We start from the raw sequence: 26,193 nt of genomic DNA, 5'->3' as shown, positions 1-26,193 counted from the left end.
TGTGCCAGTTAACTTTCATACATACAGTTGTCTTCATTGGTTCCTTCTATACCCCTAGTTAATTCATAGGTTCAAGGACTATGTTTAGTGTAGTTACATTTTTATGTTGAGTCTGAACTACTGAGTTCTTGTGTCCTCAAAGCTTGCTCCTGAGATTATTTCTTAAAGAGCAGCAAGATTCGTGTTTGCCAGTCTGGGGCTTCAGTTTGGTACTTGGCTAAGGTTGATAATTTTGAGAGTGTTGATAATAAATTCATCCTGTAACTTAAAAGAGCTACCTGAAGTACGTATAGAACTAAGCAGTATAAGTCTCTCCAGATGTTAAGCTGTTAAAAGAATTCTTAAAAAAAAAAAAAAAAAGTGTGCTATATGGCAAAATGTTTAGCAGTGTCATTTGTTAAGAGTCAAGAAGTAGAAACACAAAGGCCCATAAATGTATGAATTTATAAAGAAAACATGTGCATTCCTACAGGGGAGCGTTACATAGCATTAAAAGGAATGACGTACTGTCAGATGCCACCGTGTGGGCAAACCTGAAAACATGCTGAGTGAGAGAAGCTCAGTACTACGCATTATTTGTTGTTTGTTTAATGGTTTGTTTTATTTGAAAGAGCTACAGAGAGAGAGACAGAGAAAGGTCTTCCATCTGCTTGTTCACTCCCCACATGGCCACATCGGCTGGGGCTGGGCAGGCCAGAGCCAGGAGCCAGGAGCTTCTTCCAGGTGTCTCATACGAGTGCAGGAGCCCAAGCACTTAGGCCATCTTCTGCTGCTTTCCCAGGCAGCAGAGCTGGGAAGCAGGGAGGTGGATCAGAAGTGGAACAGCTGGGGTTTGAACAGGCCCAACACCTGTCCCGAAACCACATATTGTATGAAAATTACAAAAAAGCAAACATATCAGAGAAGAGGTAGTTAATGGTTGTTGGGACTAGGGATGGGAAGAAGAATTATGTTGGGGTGATGACAGTTACCTAAAACTCTGTGGTATAGTGATAGCTTCACACTTGGTAAATTTACCTGCCCCCTCCCCCAAAAAATGAGAGTTGTAGAAAATTTGTAGTGCTTGTTATGGAAATAGTTGAATTAGAAATAGTATTGAATCAAATCTTGCTAGCCTGTTAGATATTTTTAAAGTTACAAAAGTATGAGAACAATTCTTTCTGAGGTGTTAAAAGGTGCTAAGACAGAGACGGCAGGCATCCCTTCACCTCCCATACCTGGCCAGGTACTTTTGCTCTTTCGCTGACCCTCACTATAGCATCAGAATCCTTCTGAACAAGCAGCTGCTACCAGTGGATCAGAGTAAGCTCTAAAGATGATGTCATTTCAACACCCATGCACAAAGAGAAAGGCAAGGCCGGTGAGCAGCAATGAGTGGAATTGGACTTGAAATGTGAACTCAAATGGGTGGAGAGGAAGTCATCTCAGAAGGAGAGGAGACCGTGTTGTAACACACAGGGCCAAGTGAACGAGCCCTGTTAGGACAGGTTGAAGTCGCCATCTAGTGAGAACGAAATACCAAGGCTCTAATCAAACCTTGGATGAAATGGTGATAGAGGACCAGGGATATGAAGCTGGAGAAGATCATTTAATCATTTCATATTTTTTCTAGTTATTATAATACCCTGCAAACCAGTTTTCACTCAGCTAAATATGTCTCATTGTCCCCAGCCATGCAAAGTACACATGATAAAGACCATAAAAGAATCATTTAAATATAATGAGCCTTTTCTTAAACTTATGACATAGATCCTTGTGTGATATAAAATTTCATACTGATAACTTATTAGGAACCACTTAAAACTCAGTACTAAATATTATTTTCACATTAGACTATTATATAGCTCACTTTTTATAAAGATTTTCATCAAATCACTTCCATTACTCTTGAAAATGTTTTTTAAAGTCCCTTGATATGTAGTATATATGCAGATCTACTTCTTAATACAAATTATACATCTATACATTGCATCACAAAACATCCGAGAAAGGTATAGTGTGTATCTCAGTACAATTTTTTTCTCAAATGATATAAGTGATTATATCAGCCCATCAGTTCTATTTCTTGTTATTAATCAGAGTTTAAAGAATAGTAGCGAGGCCAGTGCTGTGGCGCAGTAGGTTAATCCTCTGCTGGTTCTAGTCCTGGCTGTTCCTCTTCTGATCCAACTCTCTGCTATGGCCTGGGAAAGCAGTGGAAGATGGCCCAAGTGCTTGGTCCCCTACATCCTCATGGAAGACCTGGAAGAAGCTCCTGGCTCCTGGTTTTGGATCCGCAAAGCTCCAGCCATTGCCATTTGGAGAGTGAACTAGTGGATGGAAGACCTCTCTTTGTTTCTCCCACTCTCTGTAACTCTACCTCTCAAGTAAATAAATAAATATTAAAAAAAAAAAAAGGTATATAGGGTGGGGCTGGCATTGTGATGTAACCAATTAAGCCATTGCCTTGCAATGCTGACATCCCATTTGGGCACTGGTTTGTGTCCCAGCTGCTCCACTTCCAGTCCAGCTCTCTACTAATGCACTTGGGAAAGCAGCAGAAAATGGCCCAAGTCCTTGGGTCCGTGCACCCGAGTGGGAGACCCAGATGAAGCTCCTGGCTCCTGGCTTCCATCTGGCCCAGCTATGGCCGTTGTGGCCATTTGGGGAGTGAACCAGCGGGTAGAAGATTGACACACACACACACACACACACTCTCTCTCTCTCCCCCCCTCCCCCCCTCCTCCCCCTCCCTCCCTCTCTGTCTTTCAGATAAATAGGGTAAATCTTTTTTAAAAAAATTGTGTAGGGGTTGGTGTTTTAGCACAGTTAAGCTGCTGCCAGTAACACCGGCATCCTGTATGAGTGCTAGTTTGAGTCTTGGCTGCTCCACCTCTCTACTAATGCACCTGGTAAAGCAGCAGATGATGGTCCAAGTGCTTGGGCCCCTACTACCCATGTGGGAGATCCAGATGGAGCTCTGGGCTCCTGACTTTGGCCTGGCCTGGCTGTGGCCGTTGTGGCCATTTGGGGAGTAGTGAACCAGCGAACGGAAGATCCCTTCTTCCCCCTTTCTCCCTCCTCCCTCTCTCTCTCTCTCTCTCTCTCTCTGACTCTCCCTCTCTATATACAACTCTGCTTTCAAATAAGTAAAATAAAAATGTAGTGTAATGCCTCTTTTTAATTTATGTGAGAGACAGCTTGCATCTGCTGGTTTACGTCCCAAATGTCTGCAGTGGCTGGGGCTGAAGCCAGCAGCTGGTAATGCAGTCCAGATCTCCAACGTGGGTGTCAGGAACCCATTTCTTCTTCTTCTTCTTCTTCTTCTTTTTTTTTTTTTTTTAATTCTTTCTTTTTGACAGGCAGAGTGGATAGTGAGAGAGAAAGGTCTTCCTTTTTGCCGTTGGTTCACCCTCCAATGGCCGCTGCGCATCTCACTGATCCGAAGCCAGGAGCCAGGTGCTTCTCCCGGTCTCCCATGTGGGTGCAGGGCCCAAGGACTTGGGCCATCCTCCACTGCCTTCCCGGGCCATAGCAGAGAGCTGGCCTGGAAGAGGGGCAACTGGGATAGAATCTGGCGCCCCAACTGGGACTAGAACCCGGTGTGCCGGTGCCACAAGGCGGAGGATTAGCCTGTTAAGCCACGGCACCGGCCAGGAACCCATTTCCTGAGACGTCACTGCTGCTCTCCAGAGTTTGCATTAGCAGGAAGCTGGAACCAGATACTGAACCCAGGTCCTCTGATGTGGGACACAGGTAGCTTAAACCACTAGAAAAACTTCTTATATAGATGTTTTCTTAAATATGTTTTCCTATATTATACTTAATTATATTCAACAACATATTTCTTTAGTGCCTACTCTGAGCCACAGATAACCAAAAGAGATAAGGACAGATTGGAATAGAATACAGTCCAGCTCCACATAATCAGGAGAAGTGTGAAGAAAGAAGCAGCCATTGCTAAGAAGGCTGGCACTTGATAATGGAATATAATATCATTCTAGATTGAAGGGGTGGCATGGAGAACAAGATACATTTGTCAAGAATGAAGAAATAATAACAGCCAAAAAGATAAACAGAAACACGAGATTGTGTAAAGAGATTGAAATCTGGAGGATTAGAAATGTGAAGAATTGGGGAGAAGATTCTAAGAAAAGGAAGGTATGAATTTAGGCAGAGTAAAAGAGATTTTCTGTCCGCTGGTTCAGTCCCCAAATGGCCACAACAGCTAGGGCCAGGCTAGGCTGAAGCCAGCAGCCAGGAACTCCATCAGGGTCCTCCACATGGAGGGCAGGGGCCCAAGTACTTAGACTCTTGGACCCAGGTGCACTAGCAGGGAGTTAGATCAGAAGCAGAGAAGCTGGGACTCTACTCGGCACTCTGATACAGGGTGCCAGTGTCAGAGGCGGCGGCTTAACCCCGCACGATACCAGCCTCTGGCAAGGGAGTGTCGGACTGATTACAGGGAAGAATGACGGAATGGTTCTCACTGTACAGTTCCAGGTTACAGAAACACTGCACCTATCTGGATGACTTAAAACCACATGGAAGTAGCAGAGGTGAGGGGTATGGGAGCAGATGGAACAGGCCTTCCAGGAAGTGTGATACCCATTAAAAAATAGGAAACAGCACTGTACATCTGCCAGAACAGCTAAAATGTCACTGAGGATGCACAGAAAGAAGGAACCTTTGTACGCTACTGGAGAGCCACAGGGTGGCACGATTGCTCACCCATGGAACCTGTCAGTGTCTCTCCTAGTTACACACTCAGCAGACAGGCACATACACACCAAATGTCATGTACAAGAATGCTCAAGGGGCAGGCGCTGTGCCACTGCAGGTTAAGCTGCTGCTCGGGACTTCAGCATCCCATGTCAGGGTTTTGGTTCAAGTCTGAGTGGCTCTGTTTCCAATCCAGCATTTCTGCTAATGCATCTTGGGAGGCTACAGATGTTGGCTCAGGTGGTTAGACTGCTGCAGTACATAAGGGAAACCTGCTGCAGTTCTGGGCACCTAGCTTTGGCTTGGCCTGGTCATGGCTGTTGCAGGCCTTTGGGAAGTGAATGAGCTGATGGACACACACACACACACACACACACCGGTCTCTGCCTTTTAAGTAAATGTAAATAGACAGACATTAACAACAACAAAAGAAGCTCAAAGTCAAAACCTTGGAAACAACCCAGGTGTTCAACCATAGCATGGGTGAATTGTACTTAGATTCATACCATGAAAGTGAACTACAGCTTCACATACAGAATGGATGATTTTAACAAATAATGCAGAGTGAAAGAAGCCAGACACAAAATACATGCCACAGATGTCAGTGTGTATTATTCAAAAAGCAGGAAAAGTAAACATTATTTTATTTTTGAAGGATGCGTGCTTCCATGGAAAAATGTAAAGTAAACAAAGAAGACACCATGAGAGTCAGGATCATCATCACCTCTGGGGGAAAGAGAGTAGATTGGGACCTGGGAGACTGTGAGTGGGGCTGCTCCTTGACCCGAGTATGTGAGACAGGTGACAGCTCTCTGAGTTCTTCATCTTGTACTTTTCTGTGTGATGGTTCATAGTGAAAACAGTGGGAAAGAAAGGTAATGGGTGCTGTAGGGAGCTCCTCCGGATCTTCGCTGATTTCCCCTGACCTTGTTTCTGACTCCTGCATTGCCCGAGAATCCTATATAGAGCCTTCCCCTGGCACATCAGGTCTTCATTTCACTGAAATTAAGCGCATCAAGGAAAAAAAGCCAGGGGCCAGCAGCATTGTGGCGTAGTGGATTGGGCCTCTGCCCGCCGTGTCAGCATCCCATATGGACACCGTGGTTTGAGTCCCGGCTGCTCTGCTTCTGATCTGGCTTCTCTGCTAATGCACCTGGAAAAGCAGTGGAGAATGGTTCAACTGCTTGAGCCCCTGCCACCTACACGGGAGACCAGGAAGAAGCTCCTGGCTCCTGGCTTCGGTCTGATGCAGCCCTAGCTGTTATGGCCATTTGGAGAGTAAACCAGCAGGTGGAATATCTCTCTGTCTCTTGCTCACTATCTATAACTCTGCCTTTCAAATAAATAAATATTTAGAAAAAAAGAAAAAGCCACATACATTGCCATTATATGACATCATGAAGTCAAACTTCACATAGAATTTCTTTGAACCATGAAAATATGCAGTTGGGATTGTCTTCATTCGTAGAGATACATGTATTAATCTTCTCCCAGACTTTGAACTTCACAAGATACAGAAATGACTTTTTTAACCCCTCCTGTTGCTTACTATAGAGCATGGCTTTTACATGGAGGTGCAAAATCAGTGTTTTTGTTTTTAAGATTTTATGTATTTTGTTTGAAAGGCAGACTTTAGAGAAGGAGAAAAAGAAATCATCCATCCGCTGGTTCACTCCCCAGATGGCTGGAACAGCCAGGGCTGGGCCAGGCCAAAGCCAGGAGCCAGGAGCTTCTCCCGGGTCTCCCATGTGAATATATGGACCCAGGGACTTGGGCCATCTGCTGCTGCTCTCCCAGGCCATTAGTAGGCAGCTGGATTGGACTTGAACTAGCCACCCATATGGGCTGAGGGCACTGCAGACAGTGGCTTAACCTGCTGTGCCACAGCATTGGTCCCAAAATCAGTTTTCTTAACAGTATCAACAATACATTGGTGTAGTACCCGGTACCTATTCCATAACCAAATGTATGTTTAGCCTTTAGCTATGTTCATTGAAGAAGATAATGGTGCCATACAGAATTACTAATTCCATCACTGAGTCTATTTCTTATGTTGATTTTGGCTTTAAAAACAATGCAACTGCAGTTGGATAAGTCTTCCCAGTTATGACTGTTCCGCTTTGCTTAGTTTTTTTGTTTGTTTGTTTGTTTTTTTAAAGATTTTATTTATTTGAGAGGTAGAGTTAGAGAGGAAGAGACAGAAAGGTCTTCCATCCACTGGTTCACTCCCCAAATGTCCACAATGGCCGGAGCTGGGCTGATCCAAAGCCAGGAGCCAAGAGCTTCTTCTGGGTCTCCCCTATGGGCAAAAGGCCCCAAGCACTAGGGCCATCCTCTGCTGCTTTCCCAGGCTATATCAGAGAGCTGGATCAGAAGAGGAGCAGCCAGGACACGAACTAGCACCCATATGGGATGCTGACGCCGCAGGCAGAGGCTTAGCCCGCTGTGCCACAGTGCTCCCCCCGCTCTCTTTTGTTTTAAAGTTGCTGGAGTTTGCCTAGAATTTCTAATTAATGCGCTCCTTCCCTTCAAGACCATTATCTCGGAACCTTCAGGAAGTACAGAACTGAAGCCATGTTTGTTGTTTTAGGTAGTATATTGTCAGTGAGCAAAGAAGCTTTTCTTGCCCTGTGACATTGCCTGCTGGCTTAAAATCTGTGCTTTAGAAAAAATAAAGAATGCAACATAATATTCTACAAGGTTCTTCATAGTTTTGCATTTTAATTGCAGACTAAACATCTAAAATTGAGATTATTAAAAAAATAAACGGACTTCCTTCATTCTGTGTTGCAGCCAGCTGTTTATAATTTTTCTTTGAACTTTGAACCAACATAATTTACCTGTGGACTATGATGCTTTGTTTTCAGAGGGTGGGGGCATGTCTTAACATTTATAGATTTTGAAAAATAGTTTGTTTTTCCCCTCTGTGGATCAACCATCATTTATTTGAGAAACCATTATTTTCTGTAGTGACAAGCAACTGAAATTTGTTCCTCTGGTTCTCCTCTGAACTACCACAGAGTCCTTAAATTCAGCAAATGCCCAGGTGAAGGTTTTTGTAGGGATCTCATGGAGCTGAGGTGTCCCAGAGCTGTGGGACGGGTTTGGCCGGAGCTCGGGGCAGACTGCTTCCTAGGTCGTTTCAGTTGGTCATGTAGATGCTCAGAATCCAAATCGCCCTGCTCCCAACTGGCTCATTCCGCTCATCTGCCTGACCACGAGGGAGCAGTTTTATTTTATGGAAATATTTCATGCTTTATTTCACCAAAAACTTCGGAATAGTTCTTTTGCAGACAGACATTTTTTAAGATTGATTTATTTGAAAGGCAGCATTAGAGATCTTCCATGTGCTGGTTCATTCCCCCAATGTCGAGAGCTGGTCCAGGCCAAAGCCAGGAACCTGGATCTTCTGGATCTCCTACATGGGTGCAGGGGAGCAAGCACTTGGCCATCTGCTGCTACTCTCCCAGCTGGATCAGAAGTGGAGCAAACCGGGACCTGAACCAACACCCATTTGGGATGCTGGCCCTGCAGGCAGCAGCTTAACCATTAGGCCACAATACCAGCCCCCAGGCAAAGAAATTGAAATACATAAGAGTGATTTTTAAATGTTGGTTGATCATTGCAACCCTTTGATCTTGTTATCTTCATCCTGGTTGTATTTTATTCATAGACTTAATTTAATGAAGCAAGACTTTGATTTATAATATTGCATTATAATAGATCATTTGAAGATTCTTTGGTTCTTTTCATGTACTTTATGACATTTCAACAAGGTTAATTTGGAAGTAGGTAGCATACAAGATGGTAACTTTTTTTTTTTTTATTCAGTGGTAATCAAATTTTGCCATGTTTTCCTTCTCTACCAAATATTCTATTTGTGGTTCTCAACCCTGGATGCATAATAAAATTTTGGGAGAGTTTTTGGCTGGTCCTAATTTGAGAAATTTCAGTTTAATTGGTCTTGGGTTGGACCTGGGAATCAGAATTTTTTGAGAGCTGCCCAGGTGATTCTATTGAATAGCTCAGAAGAGAACCACTGTGCTTAATCCTCCTCTCTCCCAGGAGAGGGTTTTCCCATTTCTCGTCTGCCACCTTAAAATATTCCCATAAAGTGATTTTTCTGATTGACTGCTTTCAACTATGTCTCGTCGAATCCTCAGCCATCAGAAGCGGTGGGAAAGAGAGAACATGAGTACATTAAATTTTCACAGATAATGAGAAATTATTTTAGTCAATGAGTTTAACCATCTTCACCATACCTATACACCAGTATTGTCAGATAGACTAACCAGAATTGTTCCTACCTCTGATATTGCATTTGTTCTTCATGTCCCATCATCCGGATGGTCAGCACCCATAGGGAGTGAATCTGTTCCAGTACTGTGTGAGCACCTGCTGTAGGACAGCACTGTGAGGAACCGAGGTCGTGGTCTTGTTGAGAGACTCACAGGCCTGACCCAGATTTTAAGACATTAACATAGATACACAAGGCATGGGCACAGGGCCTGTTACACAGTAAGTTATTCATGTGGCCTTTCCTCTGTTTCAGGTATCCAAACCATCGATTCTACCCAGGCTCTGTTCCTTCCAATTGGAGCATCTGTGTCTCTTCTAGTAATGTTCTTCTTCTTTGACTCAGTTCAAGTAGTTTTTACAATATGTACAGCAGGTAAATGCATTTCTCTTTTTTTTTTTTTTTTGGACAGGCAGAGTTAGACAGTGAGAGAGAGACAGAAAGGTCTTTCTTCCATTGGTTCACCCCCCAAATGGCTGCTATGGCCGCTGCGCTGCGCTGATCTGAAGCCAGGAGCAAGGTGCTTTCTTCTGGCCTCCCATGCGGGTGCAGGGCCCAACCACTTGGGCCATCCTCCACTGCCTTCCCGGGCCACAGCAGAGAGCTGGCCTGGAAGAAGGGCAACCGGGAAAGAATCTGGTGCCCCGACCTGGACTAGAACCCGGGTTGCCGGCGCCACAGGCTGAGGATTAGCCAAGTGAGCTGTGGCGCCGGCCACATTTCTCTATTTTTAATCCTAAAGGGAAAAAAAATTCCACATGTTGAAACAGCATTGAATTAAATTGAATGAGAAAAATAACCTGTGCTTTTCCCTACTTCAAATCAGGCACTTTGTATTTTTTTGTTTTTAAATTAGGGTATCTGTGCAGTACCAAATGATGGAATTTTCCCTCCCTGGTTAATTAAGTCAGTTGTATCCACCTGTAAAGAAAAGTATTTTGGGAAATGACTGCATTTCTAGAAGACATTCCATTTTCTTAAAACAACAGCTAACTCTCTGTTTTCTTTCTCTAGTTCTTGCAACGATCGCTTTTGCTTTTCTTCTGCTCCCAATGTGCCAGTATTTAACAAGACCCTGCTCACCACAGAACAAGTAAGGACTTGAGACTTTCTTCTGAATTATGAACTTGGATATGTTTACCTCTCATACTCGATGGCATTAGCAGGGGTCACAGTTTCCGGTGTTTACTGGAGCACGCTAATGCGAGAAGCTGGAGAAGTGAGATGTTTGATCTTTAGGAGATACAACTCCTTTTGGACCTTTTCTTGGCAGATGAAATAGACGCAGATCATAGGTCAGAGTCGTTGTGATGCGCTTCCTGCTTAGATGGCTGAAGGTTTTCTTTTGAGGCAGTGCTTTCGTTCCTTTACTGGCGAGCTAAGGGACTATGAGAACAGTGGCTAAATTCAAGCATTCTTCATATATTCTTTGCCTTTCATCTGTGGTGACCTAGATATGCTGGCCACTTGCATGTGGCCAGGGTTGTGCTGTAGCTTCTGAAGCCATTGCTCCATGGAAACAAAGAACTGCACAATGAAGATGCTGTGTGCGCTTAGGAATCCAGTCGCTAGTGCAGCCAGACAGACGTACCGTCTCGTACATATTTATTCATCTTGGCTAAATGGATTGCATTGTTGGCTTTTTTCGTTGTTTTCCTTGTAAGAATAGATGTCTCCTATATTTAGCTTCTCGAGAAGATTCCAAATACCCACATTGATGATCTAATCTAGAAAGAGTGTAATCAGATGGACACAGAAGTACAATTCCTCTGACCTTTCCATCCTTACGAAGGGCACTTGGAGCTTTTGGAGTTGCCGGTGTGTAGGCATTGCCTATATTCTAACCCGGACATCACGAACTCCTATCGCAAGAACCGAAGGAGGGTTTGGTTGTAAATGTGCCATCAGTCCGGTAAACATCCTGTGTTTCGCAGGATTTCCTTCGGTTGCTGTGGGCGTTTCACTGCTGCTGAGCTGCTGTCATTTTCCCTGTCCGTCATGCTCGTCCTCATCTGGGTCCTCACTGGCCATTGGCTTCTCATGGATGGTGAGTAACCAATATGAGACAAATTGTCATTTTATCTAATGTTTTACAGGTACAGTTTTTGAGCATTTTTGTCACCTGCCCCTACCCCTTGCTGGCCCTGCCAATCCATACCTTCCAGGAGTTACTTTTGGTCTTTGTGTTGTGATATCTCTGTTCTGGATAGTTCACAAAAGTAGACTCATACATCATGTGACCCCTCATGTCTGGCTTCTTCACATAGCACAGTGTTTTCAAGGATTGTCTGTGTAACCCGTAGTGGTTCCTTTTTATGGTTGGATGTTATTCCATTATATGGATATACCAGTTTTATTTAGCTATTCAGCAGGTATTTCCACTCTTTTTTTTTTTTTAACTATCACAAATAATGTATCTGTGAATATTTTTCTTTAAGATTTATTTATTTATTTGAAAGAGTGATAGGGAGAAACAGACAAAGAGATCATCCATCTGCTGGTTCGCTCCCCAAATGGCCACAACGGCCAGGACTGGGCCAAGCCAAAGCCAGGAGCCAGGAGCTTCATTCGGGTCTCCCACATGGGTTCAGGGGCCCAAGCACTTGCACCAACTTCTGCTACTTTCCCATGCTATCAGTAGGGAGCTGGATCAGAAGTGGAGCAGCCGGGACTTGAACCAGTTCTCATATGGGATGCCAGCACTGCAAGCGGAGGCTTTACCCTCTGTGCCACAGTGCCAGCCCTGAAGACTATACTTTTTTATATATATATTTATTTATTTTACTTGAAAGTCAGAGTTACACAGAGAGAGAAGCAGTGGAGAGAGAGAGAGAGAGAGAGAGAGAGAGAGAGATCGAGATCTTCCATCTGCTGGTTCACTTTCCAATTGGCCACTACAGCCGGTGCCTGTGCTGATCCGAAGCCAGGAGCCAGGTACTTCCTCCTGGTCTCCTATGCAGGTGCAGGGCCCAAGCACTTGGGCCATCCTCCACTGCCTTCCCAGGCCACAGCAGAGAGCTGGACTGGAAGAGGAGCAACCGGGACAGAATCCGGCGCCCTGACTAGGACTAGAACCCGGAGTGCCGGCGCTGCAGGCAGAGGATTAGCCTAGTGAGCCGCGGTGCCGGCCCTATACTTTCTTATTTACATGGATTTATACTAATGCCTCCTAATATTATGGAGTGTATGTTATATATAATATATGTGTTTTATATGATATATAATTGCTCCTTTTATGCAATAATATAAATACATGTCTGTATCATTACATAAAGGTATTTACAGCTCCACAATATTCCCTTGTATTAATGTCATTTAACTATTGATGTATCCTTAGATTTTTTAAATCTTTTTCTACTATAAATAAGGCTGATGTAAAAATTTAGTTTCTACCTCTCAGTATTATATGTCAGAGTACTTAACTTTTTTTTTTTTTTTTTTTTTTTTTTGACAGGCAGAGTGGACAGTGAGAGAGAGACAGAGAGAAAGGTTTTCCTTTTGCCGTTGGTTCACCCTCCAATGGCCGCCGCGGTAGGCACGCTGCGGCCGGCGCACCACACTGATCCAATGGCAGGAGCCAGGTGCCTATCCTGGTCTCCCATGGGGTGCAGGGCCCAAGCACTTGGGCCATCCTCCACTGCACTCCCTGGCCACAGCAGAGAGCTGGCCTGGAAGAGGGGCAACCGGGACAGGATTGGTGCCCCAACCGGGACTAGAACCCGGTGTGCCAGCGCCGCAAGGCGGAGGATTAGCCTAGTGAGCCGCGGCGCCAGCTTAACTGACTTTTTTAATATCTGCTTTTTATTTTTTATTTATTTACTTGAGAGATAGAGTTACAATGAGAGGGAGAGATAGAAAGGTCTTCCGTCAGTTGGTTCACTCCCCAAATGGCTGCAATGGCTGGATCCAAAGCCAGGAGCCAGGTGCTTCTTCCTAGTCTCCCATGTGGGTGCAGGGGCCCTAGGAGTTGGGTCATCTTCTACTGCTTTCCCAGGCCTTAGCAGAGAGCTGGACTGGAAGAGGAGCAACCAGGACTAAAACCAGCGCCCATATGGGATGCCAGCGCCACAGGCAGAGGATTACCCTACTGCGCCACGGCAGCGGCCCCAACTGACATGTTTTTTTATTTGAAAGACCTAGATGATAGTCTGCTGATTCCCTCCCCAGTTGCCTGCAATAGCCAGAGCTGGGCCAAGCTGAAGCCAGGAGCTCCCTATTTGAGCCATCTCCTCTGCCTCCGCCTCCCCCTCCCCCTCAGGGTGCACATTAGCAGGAAGGCCGACCCAGAAGCAGAGGTGGGATCTAACTTGGGATGTAGGGATCCCAGGTGGTGTCTTAAACACTATACTGGGTATCCACCCTACTAAGATAATTTTCAAAGGAGGAATTCCTGAACATGAAATTCCCAAAACAAGGGAGTTTTGTATTTGAATTTTCCATATCTATTACTATACTGTCTTTCAGAAAAGATATAAGTTAGCCGGTGCCGCGGCTCATTGGGCTAACCCTCTGCCTGCGGCGCCGGTTCTGTCCCGGTTGCTCCTCTTCCAGTCCAGCTCTCTGCTATGGCCCGGGAAGGCAGTGGAGGATGGCCCAAGTGCTTGGGCCCTGCACCTGCATGGGAGACCAGGAGGAAGCACTTGGCTCCTGGCTTCGGATCGGCGCGGCGCCGACCATGGCGGCCATTAGGGGAGTGAGCCAACGGAAGGAAGACCTTTCTGTGTGTGTGTCTCTCTCTCTCTAACTCTGCCTGTCAAAAAAAAAAAAAAAAAAAAAAAACCAGAAAACATATAAGTTACGTTCCTACCTATAGTTATGAGACTTTCCCTCCATTGATGATAATGGCAAAGATTATCATGTATTGGGCACTCTGCTGGCTGCTCGAGTGATTCTCTCATTTATCTTAGAATGGTTATTTGAAGTAGGTACCATTGTTCCCATTTTGCAGACAAGTACACAGAGGTTCAGAGAAGAACTCACTCAGATTGAAAACTCCTGTGTATGTTTCATCCTTAGGATAGAAACATCCTGGAGGGAAATTGCCAAAAATCCCATATTACAATTTTAATATCTCCGTGAGACAACAGAATACTTTTTTTCATTTAAAAACCTGTAGGGGCCAGCACTGTGGAATAGTGGGTAAAGCCACCATCAGTATCCCATATGGGCTCTAGCTCAAGTTCCAGCTGCTCCACTTCCAATCCAGCTCTCTGCTATGGCCTGGGAAAGCAGTAGAAGATGGCCCAAATCCTCGGGTCCCTGCACCTGCTTGGAAGACCTGGAAAAAGCTCCTGGCTTCGGATCAGCCCAGCTCCGGTTATTGCAGCCATTTGGGGAGTGAACCAGAGGATGGAAGACCTCTCTGTCTATAACTCTACCTCTCAGATAAATAAATAAATCTTAAAAAAAAAGACGACGATGACCCTGTAACCTCTCTCCACCTCCTTTTTCTTTTTAAGGTTTATTTATTTGAAAGGTAGAGTTACAGAGAGAGGGGGTGAGACAGAAATCTGCTGGTTCATTCCCAATGAGTGCAGCAGCCAGGACGAGGCCAGACCAAGCCAGGAGCTTCTTACAATCTCCCACGTTGGTGCAGGGGCCCAAGGCCTTGGGCCATTCTCGGCTGCTTTCCCAGACGCATTAGCAGGAAGCTGGATGAGAAGTGGAGCAGCTAGGTCTTGAACCTGCACCTGTCTGGGATGCTGGCATAGCATGCTGCCACTTTACCCACTACACCACAGCTCCAGCCCCACTACCTCCATTTTCATAGTCCGTACTTGTTTGCACAGTTTGCTTTTCTAATCTCAGAAAACTTCTAGCAGATTGCTCTGCCACACAAAGTCTGTTCACCTTCTTCTTTGTTGTGGTGGCATAAAAGAGAAAGAGGTTAAAAGATAAAGGCATTATTTTGTACTATTTGTAATACTGTCTAAAGAACTCGTAAGGGGTGGGCATTTGGCACAGCAGCTGAGATGGCACTCGGGATGCCCACATTCTGTGTCAGGACTGGAGTCCCAGCCCAGGCACTGCCTCTGACTCCCACTCACTCAGAAGCTGCTAAGACACTCCCAGATAGCTTTACTCAGGTATTTAACTTTGTTTTTCTAAAGATTTATTTGAACAGCAAAGTGACAGAAAGAGAAAGGGGGCCGGCACTGTGGCATAGGAGGTTAAGCCTCTACCTCTGGAGCCAAAGAAAAGAAAAGCCTAAGGAGGCGGTGAGCGTTTGCTCAGTGATTAAGATCCTGCTTGGGATGCCCACATCCCATCACAGTGCCTGGGTTCCAGCCCTGGTTGGCTTCCAGCGCCAGCTTCCTGCAGGTGTGCACCCTGGAGGTAGCAGGTCAGGGCTCAGGTACTCGGGTCCCTGCCACGCACAGAGAAGGCCTGGATGGAATCCAGGGCTCCTGGCTTTGGCCTGGCCCAAACCCTGGCCGTTGAGGGCATTTGGGGAGTGAGCCATCAGGTGGGACGTATCTCTTGCCTAGTTATGTGTCTGTCTTTTAAACAAAATAAATTAAAAAGACTATAGGCCGGCGCCGTGGCTCAACAGGCTAATCCTCCGCCTTGCGGCGCCGGCACACCGGGTTCTAGTCCCGGTTGGGGCACCGATCCTGTCCCGGTTGCCCCTCTTCCAGGCCAGCTCTCTGCCGTGGCTAGGGAGTGCAGTGGAGGATGGCCCAAGTTCTTGGGTCCTGCACCCCATGGGAGACCAGGATAAGCACCTGGCTCCTGCCATCGGAACAGCGCGGTGCGCCGGCCGCAGCGCGCTACCGCGGCGGCCATTGGAGGGTGAACCAACGGCAAAAGGAAGACCTTTCTCTCTGTCTCTCTCTCTCACTGTCCACTCTGCCTGTCAAAAAAAATAAATTAATTAAAAAAAAAAAAAAAAAAAAGACTATAAGAAGGAGGTAAAACTTCAAAGGGTTGCTTAAATGAGAGAGTGAGGATAACAAGAGGTAAGTTAGGCAAAGGGGGAAGATGTTCAGGGAGACGGTGTGGCTCATGGCAGAAATCACCCCCCCGCAGCACACTTCATTAGGAACCTTCTCTGAGGTCGTCCAGAGGTCGTCCTGCTCCACACACGAAATGTAGAACGCAGTGCGAAGAGGAAGGCAGTATGAGTGCAGGGGAGGGACGTTGCTCAACTTAGTGTTGACAGGAAGAAGGAATAGGAGCCAGAGGAGAGAGGCCCTGAGGCCGAGTCCCCACCGGGACAGCGGCATTCTCTACACGTTGTGCCCTAAGGTCGTTCAGCCTCGGCGTTCAGCCTCGTGATTAGACCTGCTCCATCACAGAGCAGGGAACCTAAGACCTTAAGGCAGGAAGTGGCATCCACAGATCTTGACTGGGGATACATCGTGGTAGGCAGTGTGGGGAAGGCCTGACTGCGGTCTGGGGTAACGATAAAGGGTGGCACTCCCAGAATGGCCAAGGATTGCACCTAGGAGGTAGAGGTTGACAGATTTAAAGTGAACCCAGAGTTTCTTGCTTGGAAGACTAGGATGGGAGGACGTGACGTGGAGTCATGGAAAACCGTCCCCAGGCAGCTGACTCCGTGTGTAGTTCAGATCCCAGTGAGGCAGGGGCAGGATGAGGTGAGTGCTGGAGCAGCAACTGACGCCCAGACCATGTGGCTTTCAAAGGCTCCTCGAGTTCAGCAGTGATTCTGTGGTATGTTGAATAGAAAGGTTCAGGAATTGGCAAGCCATCCTATCCCTAGAAGTCTGTTCCCTGCCCCTCTCTGGTTATCTTGTGAGTCTCTTTGGTCCTCTGACCCTCCCAGCCCTCCTCCCACTCCTGTCTCTTGCGCTCCTTGGGCCTTTCTTTCCTCCTTTGCACTGTGTGTTCATGGACTGACCCCAGCCAGCACTGACAGGTGTCACCTCCTCCCACCATCAAGAACATGTGGTGAAGCCTTGACCATGGCACAGACGCCTTACGACGCCCTTGGAATTGCAGAGCCCAGCCAACCAGCACTGGTCGGTGCAGTTCACCAGGCACATGCCAGGCGTGCTCAGTTTGTATACAGGCTGCTTTGGTTCTGTTTTTAAGGCTATAGCATAGTGAACATCCTAGATTCCTATAAAGTCAGGAATTTTGTCAAGACCAAATCTCCAAAATTCACACTTCATTACATGGTGTAGAGTTCAGTGCATGCTTGGCGTCAGGAATGATAGGGAGACTGTTTTGTTCTTCCTGGTTTTGTCGCCATCTTTCCAGTCCTTCCGCGTTGTAGGAATGGGAATGCTCTTCTTCCTGCCTCACTTGTGCAGCACCAGACACATAGTAGGAGCTCCTAAAATACCAGCTGATGTGTCCAGAGTCTTCCAAGCAGCTGTATTTAAACCCCTTTGTTGCGTATCTTGACAGTTTACCACCAGTTCTATTGACATGGTATGCATCTGATCACACAGCTTTTCTTATTTTCCTTAGAATAGTTTGCAATGTGAAGTTAGTGGGCTATAATTTTTTATTCATTCAGCAAAGATTTGTTGAGTGTCTGCTCTGTCAAGAGCTAGGGATTCACAGAAAGAGTAAGGTGTGCCTCCTGTCTGCCAGGAGCACGTAGTCGCCTGCTGTAGAGTTTAAGCTCACTCTTGCTTACAGATAATCCCATGATCACAGAGTGGGCAGATGAGCGCAGAGATTCAAAGTGCTGTGCAGTCACAAAGAGGAAACCAGGCACTCTGGCTGGAGCAGGAAGAACTCTTTCAGAAAGCGCTTTCTGACCTGGCTCTTTGAAGATGAATTTTCCAGATGAAGATGGGCCAGCAGGGCCTTCTGGACAGACACAATCGCACACGGGTTTTTTGTTTTTGTTTGTTTGTTTTTGACAGGCAGAGTGGACAGTGAGAGAGAGAGAAAGGTCTTCCTTTTTGCTGTTGGTTCACCCTCCAATGGCTGCCGCGGTAGGCGCGCTGCTGCCGGCGCATCGCGCTGATCCAATGGCAGGAGCCAGGTGCTTCTCCTGGTCTCCCATGTGGACGCAGGGCCCAAGGACTTGGGCCATCCTCCACTGCCTTCCCGGGCCACAGCAGAGAGCGGGACTGGAAGAGGAGCAACCGGGACAGAATCTGGCGCCCCAACCCGGACTAGAACCCGGAGTGTTGGCGCCACAGGCGGAAAATTAGCCTATTGAGCTGTGGCGCCGGCCGGAGGTAGATTTTGTGATAATGATCATTCCAGGCAGAGGGCACAGTCTGCAAAAGCACTGAAACGGGCTGTGGCCGGCAGATAGGAGGAAGAACAAGAAAGCCCATGTCCCCAGCTCAGGGGTGATGGCAGGAGATGACCTGAAAGCTGACAGACAGGAGGACCTTGTAGACCAGGGTAGACTGGCTGGCCACTCTGTGACATGGGAAGGTGAAGGGTTTTGAGCAGGGACCAGTATAACACAGCTTTGGCTTTGCGAAGATCTTGTGTCTACTGTGCAGATGAGAGGCACAACCAGGGAATAGACCCCATGCAGGTAACTGCAGCTTCTACACAGGAGACGGTAGAGGCATGTGCCAGGCTGGGTGAGAGAGAGGAGTCAAAATACCACTGCCTTCCACTGGAACAATAGAATAAGTTAACAGAGATGGAAGACTGAGTGGGAACCAGCTTAGAGAAAAGTTTGTAATAAATTCCAGGCCCTATTAGAGTCTCAGTTTTTGGTTCCTTATGTCATTGAATGTATGTTCATGCATTCAAAGAAGAGATACAGGCTAGAAGTAAAAATACAAATGTATGTCTTTTTAAAAAAAGATTTATTATTTGAAAGAGAGAGGGACAGAGGTCTTCCATCCACTGGTTCACTTCTCAGATGGCCGTAACGGCCAGGGCTAGGCCAAACCGAAACTAGGAGACAGGAGCTTCTTCCGGGCCTCCCACATGGGTGCAGTTGAGCCATCCTCCGCAGCTTTCCCAGGCACATTAGCAGGGAATGGGATCAAAGATGGAGCAGTCGGGACCCAAACTGGTGCCCATAGGGGATGCCAGCACTGCAGGCAGCAGCTAAACCCCCTGAGCCGCAGCGCTGGCCCCAGATCTATAAGTCTTGGATTAGAAACTGGCGTAGACAAACATCTACTAAAGAAATTTTGTTAAACCAAATATAAGTTCACCAGAATGAAAACTGGAGATTGTTGGCTTTAAAAAAGCAAAGTTGAGGGTGTTGCTGTGGCACAGCGAGTTAAGCCGTGGCCTGCAGCACAGCATCCCAAATGGGTGCCAGTTTGAGTCCCGGCTGCTCCACTTCTGATCCAGCTCCCTGCTAAGGAAGATGGCCCAAGTGCTTGGGACCCCACGTGCTGTGGGAGACCCAAAAGAAGCTCCTGGCTCTGGCCGGACCTAGCCCCAGCCATTGCTGCCATCTGGGGAGCCAGCAAATAGAGATCTCTTTCTCTGTAACTCTTTCAAATAAATAAATCGTTGTATATGTTATATAAAATATGTATAATATTTAAATGTATATGCAAAAGCTTGTGGGTAAGCACTCAACAGTGGTAGTCTCTGAACGGTGGGACTGGTAAACTGCCATCTGTAGTGCTGGCATCCCGTATGGGCGCCAGTTCAAGTCCCGGGTGTTTCCAATCCAGCTCCCTGCTAATGCGCCTGGGCAAGTAGTGGAGGATGGCCCAAGGTCTTGGATCCCTGCACCCATGTGGGAGACCTGGATGAAGCGCCTGTGCTCATATTGTGGCCATTTAGGGAGTAAACCAGCAGATGGCAAGCTCTCTGTCTCTCCCTCCAATTCTGACTTTCAAATAAAATAAATTTTTTTTTTTTGGACAGGCAGAGTGGACAGTAGAGGGAGACAGAGAGAAAGGTCTTCCTTTTTGCCGTTGGTTCACCCTCCAATGACCGCCGCGGTAGGCACGCTGCGGCCGGCGCACCGCGCTGATCCGATGGCAGGAGCCAGGTGCTTCTCCTGGTCTCCCATGGGGTGCAGGGCCCAAGCACTTGGGCCATCCTCCACTGCACTCCCTGGCCACAGCAGAGAGCTGGCCTGGAAGAGGGGCAACCGGGACAGGATTGGTGCCCCAACCGGGACTAGAACCCGGTGTGCCAGTGCCGCAAGGCGGAGGATTAGCCTGTTAAGCCACAGCGCCAGCCTAAATAAAATAAATCTTAAAAAAAAAAATTTTTTTTTAAAGGACAACGAGAAGAGTAGGTTACAGCTTATATCCACAACTCATTAAAGAACTCTAGTGAGAAGGGGGGTGGGCATTTGGACAGATGAGATGTGTATTTCCTGGTAGAAATGACGGCTCGTTCCTGGATTGACAAGAGGATTCAGTAGAGAGGAAGCCGCTGCTGGCTTGTGTCCCTGTGCCGGTCAAGGGAGACACGGCCTAGGGTATGTGCACTGACGTTGGAGCAGGGACAGCGTATTCACAGCTCTGAGGCGGTGGCAGCAAACCGGAGCCAGGTCCCAGCAGGAGCCTGGCCTGCTGCTTTAAGGCTCCGCTGCTGCCTGCCCTGTCTCTCCAACAGTTGAGCACCGTATCCAGCGTGAGAAACAGAATCTCCCCCAGTACACCTGCTCCAAACAGGCTGACGTGGGCACTTTGCACCACTGGAGGGCATAAGGTCTTAAACTGAACTCTTGAAGAGATTGGAAGCATTGCGAGGTTGACAAGCTGACCAGCTCACGCAAAGAGGAGAGGCCTGTTGTCCACACTGACTGTGGCCCGTGCTGTCTCCTCCCCAGCTCTGGCCATGGGTCTCTGTGTCGCCATGATCGCCTTCGTCCGCCTGCCGAGCCTCAAGGTCTCCTGCCTGCTTCTCTCAGGGCTTCTCATCTATGATGTGTTTTGGGTAAGTGTCTGTTTCCCACTAAGCCCCTGCTCTCCTTTTTTAATTGAAGCATTTGCTCTTAAAAACTGTTGGCTGTTAGTATCCAGAGTCTCCCTCTAGCCATGAACGGTCTGAAAAGTGCACGTGTGCTGGGGGTCTTCAGGCTGCCAGGGAGCACACGCAGCTCCGCTGGGAAGGGTGGGGTTCAGAAATCCAGTGCATGCCGACAGCAAACGATCGCGTCTCCTGAAAGCGTGCCGTCGGAGCACCTTCGAGCGGCACTGCGAGACTCGGCTCCGAGAACAGAGGGCTGTGCTGAGAGCCACTAGCTCCCACCTGCCTCTGTTAAAGGCGTCTCTCCACCCCGGCAGGTGTTTTTCTCAGCCTATATCTTCAATAGCAACGTCATGGTGAAGGTGGCCACGCAGCCAGCCGACAATCCTCTTGACGTTCTATCCCGGAAGCTGCATCTGGGGCCCAACGTTGGGCGTGATGTCCCTCGCCTGTCTTTGCCTGGAAAACTGGTCTTTCCAAGGTAGGACAAACCACCCAGCCTAGGCCTCGGCTCGACCGGGCCGTCTGTCAGCAGCACTGCGGTCACAGCCGCAAAGGGTCGCGTCGTCCTCGCTGTGCGGACGAGGAGAGACGGGAACACTGGCCGGCTCACCAGGACTTACACTGGGTGCTCGCACGGGCTGCGCTTCACTAGCGGCTAAGGGTCTCAGGCCACCGCAGCGTATTGTCCAGTTTCTGAAGCTGGCGAAGGGAGTTAACAGGAGGGTCTGGCTCGGGCATCTTCTGAGGCATTTGTAAACAGATCATGCACTTCTGGGGTCCAGTCCTGGCAGAATCGTGTCCTGCCTGGTGGTAGTCAGGTACTCGTACAGCCACGCGTGTGGCTGTCACAAACCCGCTGGGGGTGGGGCGTGCAGCCCTGGAACCCTGAGGGGCCAGAACCTGTACAGCTTCTAGTCTCTAAACACAAAAACTGCCTCTCCCTGAGGATGCTTTAGAGAGATAGACGCGACTGCTGCTCTAACCTGCGGCCCGCACTGCAGCTCCACAGGTAGTCACTTCTCCATGTTGGGCATCGGCGACATCGTGATGCCCGGCCTCCTGCTCTGCTTCGTCCTCCGCTACGACAACTACAAAAAGCAGGCGAGCGGCGACTCCTGCAGCGCGGCGGGACCCGCCAACATCTCCGGGCGCATGCAGAAGGTCTCCTACTTCCACTGCACCCTCATCGGCTACTTTGTAGGTAAGAGAGGCTCCGGTGACCACCCCCCCACACACACACACACACACTCCTCCCCCCGGCTGTCCTCCCGCCCTCAGAGTTAGGACGGTGGTGGCTCTGGTGCTGTCATAGCAAGAACTGTCCTCGGCCCGCAGGCTGGCAGGTGCCCTCTCTCCAGTGCCATGAGACACGAGACGTTTCAGAAAGTTGATCTTGTGCAGAAGAAAATTTTTTTTTAAATCCATGCATACTGGGTGGTCTTCAGAAAGTTCGTGGAAAACGTGTACTATGAAAAACCACATGAATTTCAAAATCTACTTGGACCAAAATCATTTTTGTAAAGATTTATTTGGGAGGTAGAGTTACAGACATGTCGAGAGAGGGAGAAACAGAAAAAGGTCTTCTGTCCACTGGTTCATTCCCCAGATGGCTGCAATGGCTGGAGCTGGGCTGATCCGAAGCCAAGAATCAGGAACTTCTGGGTCTCCCACGCAGGTGCAGGGAACCAAGCACTTGGGCCATCTTCTACTGCCTTCCCAGGCCATAGCAGATAGCTGGGTCGGAAGAGGAGCAGTTGGGACTTGAACTGGCGCCCATATGGGATACAGGCACCACAGGCAGAGGCTTAGCCCACTACGCCACAGCACTGGGCCCCAAAACTATTTTTTGTTACATTTTCCACAAGCATTTCCCACCGTCAGGCAATCATGGTCAGGCTCAGAGCCAGGACGCATTCCACACACACTGCGTCTGCCACTGGGTTGGATGTATGTGTATTTCCCACGTTAATGAGCAGAGCTCTGACATACTTGCCACTGCTGACCTATTACACTCAGCTACTGTTGAGTTTTGTTTGTGTGTTAGATTTATTAGAGGGACCAATGCTATGACATGGTGGGTAAAGCTACTGCCTGCAGTACCGGCATCCCATATGGGCGCCGGTTTGAGTCCGGGCTGCTCCACTTCTGATCCAGCTCTCTGCTGTGGCCTGGGAAAGCAGTGGAAGATGTCCCAAATCCTTGGGCCCTTACACTCACGCAGGAAGACCTGGAGGAAGCTCCTGGCTTTGGATCGGTGCAGCTCTGGCCATTGCAGCCAATTGGGGAGTGAACCAGCAGGTGGAAGACTCTGTCTCTCTGCTTCTTTCTAATAAATCTTTTTGAGAGAAGAAGAGTTAGAGATGGGGCTAGCAGTGCCGGCATCCCATATGGGCACTGGTTTGAGTCCCAGTTCTCTGCTCTGACCTGGGAAAGCAGAAGATGGCCCAAGTGCTCGGGCCCCTGCACCTGCATGGGAGACCATGAAGAAGCTCCTGGCTCCTGGCTCCGGATTGGCCCAGCTCAAACCATTGCAGCCATTTGGGAAGTGAACCAGCAGATGGAAGACCTTTCTCTCTGTGTCTCCCTCTCTGTCTGTAACTCTAACTCTCAAATAAATAAAAATCTAAAAAAAAAAAAAAAAAATAGTAGTAGTAGTAGTAATAAAGAGTTACAGAGAGAGGGAGAGATAGATTTTCCATCTGCTGGTACACTTCCCAGATGGCTGCAACAGCCAGGGCTGAGCCAGGCTGAATCTAAAAACCTGGAACTCCATCTGGTCTCCCATATGGGTGGAAGGGCCCAGGCATTTGAGCCATCTTCACTGCTTTCCCAGACACGATAGCAGGGAGCTGGATCCCAAGTGGAGTATCTAGGACGTGAGCCAGTGCCCATATGGGATGCTGGCATTGCAGGCAGCAGCGTAACCCACTGTGCCCCAGCACCAGCCCTTGGTGCACTGTAGCCAGCTGTCACGGGCAGACAGGTCTAGTGCGCCCCTCACCTCCACGGGTCCTGCTCATCAGCAGCACTTGACCCAGCTGTAGCGTTTTACACACATGCATGCATTTCAGACAGGCAGGGCACGAGGTGACACCCGAGCAAAGGCTGCATAGCTATAAGTGGGGATTAAACCTGATCTTTGACCTCCAAGTCCAGTGCCGCGTGGCCCAGGAGACAAGACCAGCACGCCGGGCTGAAGGGGAGGAGGTCTGACCCGGGAACGGTCACGGGGGCCTCACGCTGTGGACTTTAAGCTGTGCTGCTCCGCGTTTCTCTAACAGCTCGAGCTGGGCATCTCGAGTGGAGTGGGTCACGCTCCCGTCTCGGGCTGGTCCCCGGAGCACTCACCGATGTCTCTCTCCCCAGGTCTGCTCACCGCCACGGTGGCGTCTCGCATTCACCGAGCCGCGCAGCCCGCCCTCCTCTACCTGGTGCCCTTTACCCTCCTGCCGCTGCTCACCATGGCCTACTTGAAGGTGAGAACAGCCATCAGAAACCCCGGCGACCCCGGCGTGGCCGAGCCCTTGACCTTAGCCTGTGTCCTTTGTGTGCTCACCTGGTGCCACTGGCAGATCCTGAGGAGTTAGCCCGTTCCAGCAGCTGCTTGCTCGTGGGTTCAGCCGCTGAAGTCCCGAGGGCCAGGGTGCCTCGTGCTCCGCCCATGCCTTAGTAAGTCCCTTCTTTTCCAGGGTGACCTCCGGCGGATGTGGTCCGAGCCGTTCCACTCCAAGTCCAGCAGCTCGCGCTTCCTGGAAGTATGATGGGTCGCAGAGAAGTTGACCAGATGGCCACCCTAGTCCTTTTCTCAGCGCGTGGTTTTGTCTCCTCTTAGAGCTGGCCTGGTACTCAGACACGCCTGCTTCAGGAACTCCCGGGGCCTGGCTTTCGCACTGAAAGGAGCCCGGTGGCCGGGGAGAGGTGGAGCCCGCCGGGCTGCTCTTCCTGCCGCCGAGGGGCAGAGCCCTGTGGGAGCCACAGGCCCTCCCAGCGCTCCCCGCCCCCCCTTTTTACGGATCTGCACCAGACTCTTACCTTGTGGGGGAGCCGGAGAGTTGACTCTAAAAACCGGACCCGGCGTGGAGTCGGTCTGGAACTTGTGAACACTACAGATGGAGAGCGAGCAGACCGAGGCTGCTTCAGGGACCGGCTTCCTGCGGGGACTCCGTTTCAGAGACCTAGACAGAAGCTCTGCTGTCGTTATACTCTACTTTTCCTTTTTTTGGATTTATTAAATATTCTCTGTGGTGTGAAGTGACTTATTAAATCCACAGACGTTGAGTGACTTCTTACAGCATACGCAGAAATGTGTTGTAACGAGTTCACGTCCACTTGAACAGGGCACGGTTTTTATACAGACCTATATATACACGCGCTTAGATAGCTAGAGCATGTCCCCGCCGCCGGCCTGCCCTGGACTGACTCGGGACCCCAGGGACTCTCCCGTGGCTCTGGTCCGCGCAGCAGATTAGGGATGAGAAGTTCAGCTGCCTGCCCGCCTCCCCTTGTTTTCTTTTCCAGGCTTCTCCTCGCAGGGTTTTAAGTAGTTTTCTTCTTGAACCAATGCATGTATGATAGCAGCAGGTGTCTTTGTGCTTCTGATCATAGTAATGTACTACTTGTAAATACATTTTTCTATTTTATATTTTTTTGTATTTTTTTTTTTTTTTTTTTTGGCATTTTGTTCCATTGGTGTGCTGTATTTTCCATGCCCTCACTCCTTTAAGAAGAAAAAAAAAAAGGAAAAAAGCAACGCAGTCCTGTCCGTGCTGTGGTTCTGGTCGTGGTTTACCTGTGGTGACGGCGGGTTCGGGAGCACCTGTCAAATGCCTTCTCCCCTGCTCTGTCCTGGGGTCGTGGTGAGCCCAGCGGCACCATGGCAGCCCCCGGCCTGGCAGCCGGACACCGGAAGTGGCCCGAGGACACTGGTCAGCAGAGGCAGAAGGGTCCGCGTGTCTCCCCAGTGTCCCTGCCCAGCGGCCGCCTCCAGCCTGACACATAGTGTCGCCAGTGGAGCCGGATGCCGTCAGGGTGTTCGATTCCTTTGTTGTCGCCTTCAAATCCTGCTGAGGGTTTGGGTTTTTTTTGTTTTTTGTTTTTTTAAATAAAAGACTCCTTGCAGCCTTTGTCACATCATCTTCACTTACTTCCGGTTGCTGGTACCTAACCAAGCTCCCAGGCCCCTCCTCCCTGTTCCACCTGTTCCGGTGGGTGGGTGGGTGGGTGGGTGGGCAGACCCTGCCCGGCTGCAGACGTTACCTGTGGCTCGGCGTCCGTGGGAAGCTCGTGTGGACGCCGTGAACACCAAGACCACCCTCAGCAGCCTGCAGAACTCAGGCCTCAAGGACACATGTGGC

General features: G+C 48.7%; 1 protein-coding gene across 1 annotated transcript in view; it reads left to right on the top strand.

Moving 5' to 3' along the window:
- The window catches only part of SPPL3 (signal peptide peptidase like 3), a 141,713-nt gene extending 115,757 nt beyond the window's left edge, over positions 1 to 25,956 (top strand). The window contains exons 4-11 of the mRNA XM_062182420.1: positions 9,254 to 9,373; positions 10,013 to 10,091; positions 10,933 to 11,045; positions 20,697 to 20,803; positions 21,154 to 21,317; positions 21,841 to 22,040; positions 24,206 to 24,315; positions 24,529 to 25,956. Coding sequence (XP_062038404.1) covers positions 9,254 to 9,373; positions 10,013 to 10,091; positions 10,933 to 11,045; positions 20,697 to 20,803; positions 21,154 to 21,317; positions 21,841 to 22,040; positions 24,206 to 24,315; positions 24,529 to 24,600 — 965 coding nt within the window. The 3' untranslated portion in view covers positions 24,601 to 25,956. The remainder of the gene's footprint in view (positions 1 to 9,253; positions 9,374 to 10,012; positions 10,092 to 10,932; positions 11,046 to 20,696; positions 20,804 to 21,153; positions 21,318 to 21,840; positions 22,041 to 24,205; positions 24,316 to 24,528) is intronic.
- Positions 25,957 to 26,193: the final 237 nt, after the last annotated feature.

This window comes from Lepus europaeus, chromosome 23 (assembly GCF_033115175.1).
Source record: "Lepus europaeus isolate LE1 chromosome 23, mLepTim1.pri, whole genome shotgun sequence".
NCBI lineage: Eukaryota > Metazoa > Chordata > Mammalia > Lagomorpha > Leporidae > Lepus > Lepus europaeus.
This window is presented reverse-complemented; position numbering and strand designations above follow the sequence as displayed.